We start from the raw sequence: 10,639 nt of genomic DNA, 5'->3' as shown, positions 1-10,639 counted from the left end.
ATGACAGGATAATTTAATTATTCTCAATATACCACAATATACCCCTTAAAAGAACCTTCTAAGGCACGCACTAGCTACATACAAACCCCTAAAATTATTGCTATGTTCAAAGAGAAAGATTCAAAAAAAAAAAATAATAATAATAGTAATTAATACAAGTAGTATAATTGTATCATGAAATTTAAAATATGATGAATATTTACAATAATTATCAGAAAGCTTGTTTTATTTCCATAAATTAGTGTCCTAACCACTAACACATTGCCTATATTGTTACAAGCGTTTTCCCAAGACTGAACGCAAAAATATAAATTTGAAAACAGACTTGAAATAATTGAAAAATAATTAATTAAACTTTTTAAATATCTAAACTGTTTATAAAGTTGCATTAAAATGTCAAATGTAGATATTATACAAAGTAATTAAAAAACGGCCAGTATAAAATATTAAAATTGTTTTACTTTATTTGACTGCTTTAGGACTTTTAGGTGATTTGGCGCACACTGTAGTTTGCATACGTACACATAGGAAGTTGTGATATTGTTAGTATTTTATTTTAGCGCATTAAAGCTCAAAATTAAATTCAACATATGTATTGTTAAATATGCGATTAAAATTTACTTTCTAATGGTAGAACACTTAAGATGCATGTATTCCTTGGTGATAAGGACCGGCGTCGTGGTAGGCCATCGGTCTACAGGCTGGTAGGTACTGGGTTCGGATCCCAGTCGAGGCATGGGATTTTTAATCCAGATACCGACTCCAAACCCTGAGTGAGTGCTCCGCAAGGCTCAATGGGTAGGTGTAAACCACTTGCACCGAGCAGTGATCCATAACTGGTTCAACAAAGGCCATGCTTTGTGCTATCCTGCCTGTGGGATGTGCAAATAAAAGATCCCTTGCTTCTAATAGGAAGAGTAGCCCATGTAGTGGCAACAGCGGGTTTCCTCTCAAAATCTGTGTGGTCCTTAACCATATGTCCGACTCTATATAACCGTAAATAAAATGTGTTGAGTGTGTCGTTAAATGAAAAAATAATTTCTTTCCTTGGTAATAAATAATTTTAAGATGGGGTATTGGATGAAAAATGTTTTTAAAAAGTTTCTACAAATTTATTTCTTGAAGAGTGAAATTGATCATGGCATTGAACTACAATTTGAAAATACTATATGTTTAAACAAAATAACGCTAATCAAAATAAATAAAACGTGGACAGATTTTATACAGAATTAATATTTTAAAGTTCTCTGCTATCCCCATTACCACCGCAACCATTACCAACATAATTTTTTGCTTTGTTATTAATCAGTAACCTATAAATCTATTCTTTTTTTCCCTCAAGGTTACATTCTCATGCTTGTATAATAATGAAGCGGGCAGCTTCATTGCTTCAGTACACACATGCAGTGGTACGCCATATCCCAAATAGCTTCTGTGAACACGCACTGAGGAAGGACACATCAAAACTGATTGATTTAGAGAAAGCAAGGCATCAGCTGCGTGTCTACATTGAGAACTTGAAGGCGTGTGGAGTGGAAGTCATAGAACTCGATCCCAACGAGACTCTGCCAGACTGTACATTTGTGGAGGATACGGCTGTTGCTGTCGGGTCACGTGTTCTGTTGGCCCGGCCTGGACATCCAAGCAGACGCAAAGAAGTGAGCTTTGAAGTTTTTTTTAATAAATGGATGCCATAATGGTTAAGTGGGGTTTTTTGCTCAATATTGTTATACTGTCACAAATTTAAAATAGCAGTTAATCTATAATCTTGCTATAATTGTTCTAAAAAAAAATTAAAACGTATGCATTAATATCCAGGATTTTATGGTACGTAATTGTACCCTTCATACACTTTGGCAGAAACCCTGTAATGTTCAATGAGAGTTTAAATTAAAGCCGCACACCCTAGTTCCATCCAGCGAAATAAATTATAATTTGGTTAATCTACAAACCTGTAACACACTTAGATCACGTTTTTATCAAATGGGGTGAAAAAGCAGGTTTTATATCGATAAATGCCATGGGAATCCCCATGTCCCAATTGCTTGAAATAATTTTGAAAGTTTGTATTCTGATGTCACCGGTAGATGTCGCTCGAAGCACAACAATGCCTACGTCACGACAAATTTCACAGACTTGGGGTGCGTTCTTTTCACCTCTCCTGGACATGTTCCAACTGTTCTGTCCTGGTTGTATCCCCTCTCCAGATATCGTAGGACTTAGCAAAATTATTGGTTTTAAGGGTTTGTAACGTTTTGTATTGAGATACTTACTTGTCTAAACTTTATTGTTACTGAAAATGTTCACGAACTGTGAAGAAAAATCTCACAAATGAACAACAACAAATCGGATGTTGATTGCGCGAAAACAAACCGAACCAAAATAATAACGGTCACGTGGTATACCAACATCTGTGACATTGAAATGGAAATATCCCATCTAAAAATAGATTAGACCTTGTCTGCTCAACGGTTTTTTCTCAAACGTGCATCCATTTTTCAGAAATACGAAAAATGCATTTTGTGGTATTACAAACACCAGGATTACCAAAAAACACTTCAGGTGAATGGAAATGTATATTCTAAATAATAAACGGTAAGTAAAGTGCAATTTTATTTGTGAAAAAATGGGTTTAATAGCGAAAAACAACGCCGTAATGGTTAACAACTAGCCGTAACTAGGGTGTGTCCCTTTAAAGATTAGATGGGATTGTTTGTTTGGGGTTTTTTTTTTGGGGGGGGGGGGGGGGGATTAACATTATATTGTTGTGCTTATATTCATTGCAGATTTAAGCATTCTGTCTGGCACATTCCCAAGATCATCTTTTTGGGCTATCTATCCTGAACAGGAACTAAAGTGTTAATGAATTAGAAGTTATTGTATGTATAGTGGTTTTACAGGTCTTCATACTGAAGCAACTCTTTGAGTGGACAATGGTGATGTGTAAAATTTACCAAAACACATGCTTTATTAAGCTTCTGATTGTATGATTGAGGATTATTTTCTTTGTGTTTCGGTATCACCAATATCGTATATTAAGTAGGAATAAAAATAATGTCTTACATGCTCACCAGAGGCTAACATAATGCAATTTTTATTCATACTCTATGCAGGGAACATTTTAATTAAACATGTTTGACTAGCAACAGTTGGTGATCAGTTGAAAAGTGAGTAGCAACTACTATTTAAGATTGAAAATTGTGTAGTGATTTGTGAAATTTGCAGAGAGAATCATGACGCATTAGGAAGCAAAATATTCTCTGATATAATATTGACGATACAGAAACACATACAATTTAATAATCTCTTTGTATGCATTTGGAAGACACATTTATTTTACTTTATCCGTGGAATCCATTCATGTTGAACATTTTCTCTTATATATAGACTGATGAGAGGCTGTACTGAATTGTTTCAGGTAACAGCTATAAGAAACTGTTTGAAGAACACTCTTGGCTTGACAGACCTCCATGAGATGCCTGATGACGACACAGATGCTACGTTAGACGGTGGAGATGTTCTCTTTACAGGTAAACAACACAGATAAGTCAGTCATTTTATCCTGCAATCACTATGCATATGGTCAAGATAAAATGACTAGATAAATATAAAAAATATAGGTCATGTGACATAAGCCCGACTTGAGTATTTCAGACTAGATTTTCAATAAACATACTTTTTAAATCATTTGTTTTAGTACAGTAAATAAAAATAACTTTTAATTTTGCGATAACTTTACAAAGTTTGTATATTTATTATGAATTAGAGTTTAGAAACAATGGGTTTTTTTAATGTGACATAATGTACTAGCTACTTACAAAGAATGATGTAATGTATCTTGTATGACATCATACTGCAAACGCCTTGCTAGAGTGATGATACTCAATTTGCATATACAGAAATGGAATAAATAACGATTTTCTGACTATTTTTGTAGAATTGCAGGATAAAAGAAATAACTGGTTACTGTCTTAAGATATTGGCTTTATCCTGCTCAGGTTGAATGACAAATGTTGCTTGGCAGAGTCTCACAGCATTCGCCATTCTAACCTTCGCAGGATAAAGCCGATATCTTAAGGCAGTAACCAGTTATTCTCAATGTATCCACATCCACTGGCTTATATGGGAGTTGTTATGTTAGTTGTGAGCAAGAGAGGATAAATGAAAGAAAAAATATTCTTAAAAAAGAAAACTGGTTTTTACAATCTGCAGGTCGTGAATTCTTTGTTGGACAATCGAAACGGACAAATGCATCAGGACTAAAAATACTATCAGATACGTTTCCAGAGTTTCCAGTGACTGGAATTTCAGTTTCAGATAAGTTACACATACAAGACGTGGCAACGATGGCCACTGGCGATGTTGTTATTGGCGGTGGAGACGCCACTGCCAAAGAAATATTCCAGGTAACATCGCCTCGTCTTAGTACTTAATAGTAATATACAGTATCTTAATACTTTTTCAGGTAATATCTGTCATACAAGCAGGATTTGGGGGTTTTCCAAATGACATGTACATGTACATATAATTAATGTGGCAAAAATCTCATCTGCTGGGCTCACCATGTTAATTGCCAAATTAACCAATTACTAATTTTTATACAAAGTGGCTATGTCATCAGGTTTTTTGGTAATAAAATATTCATTAAATTAATTGTATTTGAATAGTAAAAACTACTCCACATATTTGAAAATTGACTAAAACAGATTTATTCCACGGTGAGTCCTGCACCTGTGTTTTAATAATAATTTTATTGTCAAAGTCCATGTTGTTTTGTTAAAAAAGAATGTAAATTTGAAATTCAGTTAAAACTTTATAGTAATTTTCCATGGATGTTCTGTGCATTAATAAATCTCCTAATAATTGATGTTTACATACATGTATGGTCTTTGATTCATATATTTTTTTTTTTAAATATAGTTTTTCTTACTAACAAGTATTTTTTTTTTTTTTTAACCAGAATATTAAGTCTTCTGCCCATTTTCCGTACACATTCATTGATGTTGAAACGGATGGTGGTGTCAATGTACTTGCAGTCAATGATCACGTTTTCCACAAAACAAAGCAAGAAATTGGTGAAGCATTTTATAGGGTTTGTATGCTTTGATAATAAACTGAATTTGGTTTAAAGATAGTTATTTTGCTGTAATAATAATAAACAGTTTTGGGATGCCTATATTAAATCCTGTCTCAGAATTTTACAGAAGTACAATATTTATAGTCGGCATGACATGTATATCCCGAATTTTTTAAATTCTTGAAAGAAAGGGGGGAAAAGAAGAAGAAAAGCTAGAAAAGAAGGATAATGGAGGAAGAATGGCTGACAACATAATATACAAGTTTATGTTATTTAACTTTAACCATTCAAGAAGAGTAGTGTAAAAGATAAAAAAGGTAGGCACCATAAAAACAGAAAAAAACAAAACATAAACTGAATTTGAATAATATCTGTATTTTTTATTTTATTTTTTATTTGTGCCTAACACAGGGTAAAATTAAAGAACAGATGGTCAACATGACCATGGATTAAATTCTAAAGTGGACACAAATGTTTTGAGAGTTATGCCCCTTGACTTGCTAGTTTTGTATTATTGTTTGCACACATTAGCTTCAAGTTACACACCACCATTAATTACTACATGCAGTTCAATACAATTTCTATGTCAGAATATATTCTGTGAAAAATACAACACTATCGAGAGGGTCATGTGACTACTGATTTTATATATAACAAGTTACTTCAGACCCGTGGGGGGGGGGGGATTTAGCTCAGTCAGTTGAGTGCTCGCTTGAAGTGCTTGCGTCGCAGGATCGAATCATCTCGGTGGATCCATTCAGCTGATTGGTTTTTTCTCATTCCAACCAGTGCACCACAACTGGACAAAGACCATGGTATGTGCTTTCCTGTCTGTGGGGAAGTACATATAAAAGATCCCTTGCTGCATTAGGAAAACTGTAGTGGGTTTCATCTCATGACTACGAGTCATAATTACCGAATGTTTGACATCCAATAGCCGATGATTAATTAATCAATGTGCTCTAGTGGTGTCGTTAAACAAAACAAACATTAATTTTTTTTATTATTGCACCCACAGCTACAGAAAGCTATATTTTAGCCCTAATGCTTCCATTATGCCTGAAAAATGTGCAGGGTCCTACTAAAAATAATGGGTTATTTAAATACTACAGAGGTCAGCCTACGTATAATCATCAAAGAAAGATTTCAAAAAGCATATCAGAATTTTGTAGTATTATTTATGAGGAACTATTTCCTAAAGCGGACTATATTAAGCTGCCACAGCAAGTAACGACACGACTGATCGTGTATTGCCTTTATGAGGAACTATTTCTAAAGCAGACTATATTAAGCTGCCACAGCAAGTAACGACACGACTGATCGTGTGTTGCCTTTATGAGGAACTATTTCCTAAAGCGGACTATATTAAGCTGCCACAGCAAGTAACGACACGACTGATCGTGTATTGCCTTTATGAGGAACTATTTCTAAAGCAGACTATATTAAGCTGCCACAGCAAGTAACGACACGACTGATAGTGTGTTGCCTTTATGAGGAACTATTTCCTAAAGCGGACTATATTAAGCTGCCACAGCAAGTAACGACACGACTGATAGTGTGTTGCCTTTATGAGGAACTATTTCCTAAACCGGACTATATTAAGCTGCCACAGCAAGTAACGACACGACTGATCGTGTGTTGCCTTTATGAGGAACTATTTCCTAAACCGGACTATATTAAGCTGCCACAGCAAGTAACGACACGACTGATCGTGTGTTGCCTTTATGAGGAACTATTTCCTAAACCGGACTATATTAAGCTGCCACAGCAAGTAACGACACGACTGATAGTGTGTTGCCTTTATGAGGAACTATTTCCTAAACCGGACTATATTAAGCTGCCACAGCAAGTAACGACACGACTGATAGTGTGTTGCCTTCAGAGAGGCGGGACTTAGCCCAGTGGTAAAGCGCTCACTTGGGATCGGTGCCCGTCAGTGAGCCCACTGGTATATAAATGGCCGTGGTATGTTCTATCCTGTCTGTGGGATATTGCATATAAAAGATACCTTGCTATTAATAAAAAAAATGTAGTGGGATTCCTCTCCGAGACCATATGTCTTAATTACCAAATGTTTGACATCCAATAGCTGATGATTAATAAATCAATGTGCTCTAGTGGTGTCATTAGACAATCCCTTGCTACTAATAAAAAAAATGTAGTGGGTTTCCTCTCCGAGACTATAGGTAAAATTTACTAAATATTTGACAACCAATAGCCGATGATTGTTAAATCAATGTGATTTAGTGGTGTCGTTAAACAAAACAAACTAACGTTAGCTTTAGATACTATAAATAATAAGGCAAAATATAGTAAAAAGAAACCCAACCAGAATCAGTGTAAAATTTAGCGTGATTTATAATTATGAACAGTAAAGTATTCTTTCATTGAAAATGGTTATTACAAACTGCTAATTATAACAAACTCATAGGAAATTCCTGTTTTTCACTCATTATATAATGAGGATGGTTTTTATACTTGGTATGTGTGTTCAATTGAATCTTTCAAATTTCAAATGCTCAATACTTCGACTCATGAATCCTTTCAAGGATGGCTTTGATATTTGGTATGGATATTCACCAAATGACAGCACACCCCCACTCCATTTCTATGAATGTACCCATGATCACAATTGTTGTCACCACCATTTAAATTGCTCTGTAAGAGTGTTATCAAAAGTGCACATTTGTCACAAACATTCAGATTACATTGTAAGGCTGGTATCAAAAGCATTTTCCAGTGACCATCAACATAATTCTGGGAAATATGTAGGGAACCGTCTTATCTTGTGCCCCATAACTGGTACAGGTACATCATAGGCTGTGGTATGTACTGTCCTGACACAGAATGCTTTTAAATGAGCCCTTGCTATTTGTTTGAGTGGCCAATATGTATGTGACGGCAACAGTTTTTTCTTTTTCTCGACAAAGTGAAGACATAACTGAATAGTATATTTTAAAAATGTGCTGAGATTTTGTTAATAAATGAAATATATATTTCCTTTTTCATACAGTGTTGGACAAAAGGAAAGCAAAATATGCATGCCTCAAACTTTAAATACTATCTAAAAACTGGCCCAGATGTTTGTGCTTAACACAACTACAAAAAACAAACTCTAATCCAAGTGTCGAAAAACCAATGGGCCGAATTTACGAAGCCCGTTTTTCTTAAATGCAGTTGTATAAGTATTGTAAATGTATGTAGTTACATGTGTGTAAGTCTAAAACAGGTGTTTAAGCATTGTAAATGTCTGTAGTTACACACGTGTAAGTCTAAAACAGGTGTTTAAGCATTGTAAATGTATGTAGTTACACGCGTGTAAGTCTAAAACAGGTGTTTAAGCATTGTAAATGTATGTAGTTACACGCGTGTAAGTCTAAAACAGGTGTTTAAGCATTGTAAATATATGTAGTTACACGCGTGTAAGTCTAAAACAGGTGTTTAAGCATTGTAAATGTCTGTAGTTACACGCGTGTAAGTCTAAAACAGGTGTTTAAGCATTGTAAATGTCTGTAGTTACACGCGTGTAAGTCTAAAACAGGTGTTTAAGCATTGTAAATGTCTGTAGTTACACGCGTGTAAGTCTAAAACAGGTGTTTAAGCATTGTAAATGTCTGTAGTTACACGCGTGTAAGTCTAAAACAGGTGTTTAAACATAGTAAATGTCTGTAGTTACACGCGTGTAAGTCTAAAACAGGTGTTTAAACATAGTAAATGTCTGTAGTTACACGCGTGTAAGTCTAAAACAGGTGTTTAAACATAGTAAATGTCTGTAGTTACACGCGTGTAAGTCTAAAACAGGTGTTTAAACATAGTAAATGTCTGTAGTTACACGCGTGTAAGTCTAAAACAGGTGTTTAAGCATTGTAAATGTCTGTAGTTACACGCGTGTAAGTCTAAAACAGGTGTTTAAACATAGTAAATGTCTGTAGTTACACGCGTGTAAGTCTAAAACAGGTGTTTAAACATAGTAAATGTCTGTAGTTACACGCGTGTAAGTCTAAAACAGGTGTTTAAACATAGTAAATGTCTGTAGTTACACGCGTGTAAGTCTAAAACAGGTGTTTAAACATAGTAAATGTCTGTAGTTACACGCGTGTAAGTCTAAAACAGGTGTTTAAGCATTGTAAATGTCTGTAGTTACACGCGTGTAAGTCTAAAACAGGTGTTTAAACATAGTAAATGTCTGTAGTTACACGCGTGTAAGTCTAAAACAGGTGTTTAAACATAGTAAATGTCTGTAGTTACACGCGTGTAAGTCTAAAACAGGTGTTTAAACATAGTAAATGTCTGTAGTTACACGCGTGTAAGTCTAAAACAGGTGTTTAAGCATTGTAAATGTCTGTAGTTACACGCGTGTAAGTCTAAAACAGGTGTTTAAGCATTGTAAATGTCTGTAGTTACACGCGTGTAAGTCTAAAACAGGTGTTTAAACATAGTAAATGTCTGTAGTTACACGCGTGTAAGTCTAAAACAGGTGTTTAAGCATTGTAAATGTCTGTAGTTACACGCGTGTAAGTCTAAAACAGGCTTTGTAAATTTGGCCCAATATGTTTGAATGATGCAAAATAAGCGGTAGTTAAATTATGCTGAGGTGTTGTTAAACAGAATTATATATTTTTTTCCTTTACTTTTTCAGACATTATTGGACAAAGTTAAAGCCAAGCCCGTTGAGATGAGCTTCACTGAGTTTGCAAAGGCAGATGGAAGTCTCACCTGTTGTTCCCTTCGACTGAATCTACATTACAGACAATTAACATAACAGAAACAGAAGATGCTAGTCAGCAGTACGCAAGACACAGTGTGACAACATTACGGAGACAAGACCGTAGCATAGGGAAGTTGTGAACATCTCAGGGAATATTTAGTTTTCAGAATTAAAAAGTGAATATCAACTAATATTAAGGTATTAAAATTATGCAGTCATGTTATGATGTTTGAATCTGACATAGCAAATTCTTATGCAGTACCAAACAAAATATTCCCTGCTTGTTCAAATGCAAAAAGGTTTTTTTTTTTTTTTTTTTTTTAAGTCTTATAAACATGTCTAACTACACAAGATTTTTGCCTGTCAGCACACATACTTATAAAACTGTTAAAGAGTTGGACTTTGGAGGATAAATTGATTTCTCAACCTTAACACCATACTAATAACTTGCACTTTTTAGTATAAACTACAAAGGTGAGTCAGTAATTATTTACAATGTATTTGTAACATTTATTCTCATAACATTTCAGACCTTATAAGGACATAATTTTCCAGTCATTTTATTCATTTATATTTATTTTCGTGTTTATATCCAGTTACGGTTAAAGCATGCTGTCCTGGGCACACACCTCAGCCATCAGGGCTGTCTGTCCAGGACAGTAGGTTAGTTGTTAGTCGTTAGTCGGTTTGTGAGAGAGAGATTGATGTAGTGGTCTTACACCCACCCACTCAGTCGTTAAACTCACTCTGGGTGGGAGCCTGCACTGGGCTAGGAACCCAGTACCTACCAGCCTTATGTCCGATGGCTTAACCATCAGTCAGTGTCGGGCACCCATGGCTATCTCTGGATAAGC

General features: G+C 35.0%; 1 protein-coding gene across 1 annotated transcript; it reads left to right on the top strand.

The window, feature by feature from the left end:
• Positions 1-1,367: 1,367 nt before the first annotated feature.
• On the top strand, positions 1,368-10,409 carry LOC121384804 (N(G),N(G)-dimethylarginine dimethylaminohydrolase 1-like). The gene is made up of 5 exons (XM_041515391.1): positions 1,368-1,658; positions 3,419-3,530; positions 4,213-4,406; positions 4,961-5,092; positions 9,717-10,409. Exons 1-5 carry the CDS (start codon positions 1,368-1,370, stop codon positions 9,837-9,839), a joined length of 852 nt encoding a protein of 283 aa, XP_041371325.1. The 3' UTR covers positions 9,840-10,409.
• The last annotated feature ends 230 nt before the right edge of the window (positions 10,410-10,639 follow it).

This window comes from Gigantopelta aegis, chromosome 10 (genome assembly GCF_016097555.1).
Source record: "Gigantopelta aegis isolate Gae_Host chromosome 10, Gae_host_genome, whole genome shotgun sequence".
NCBI lineage: Eukaryota > Metazoa > Mollusca > Gastropoda > Neomphalida > Peltospiridae > Gigantopelta > Gigantopelta aegis.
The sequence above is the reverse complement of the archived record's forward strand: the minus strand, read 5'-3'. Positions and strand labels throughout refer to the sequence as shown.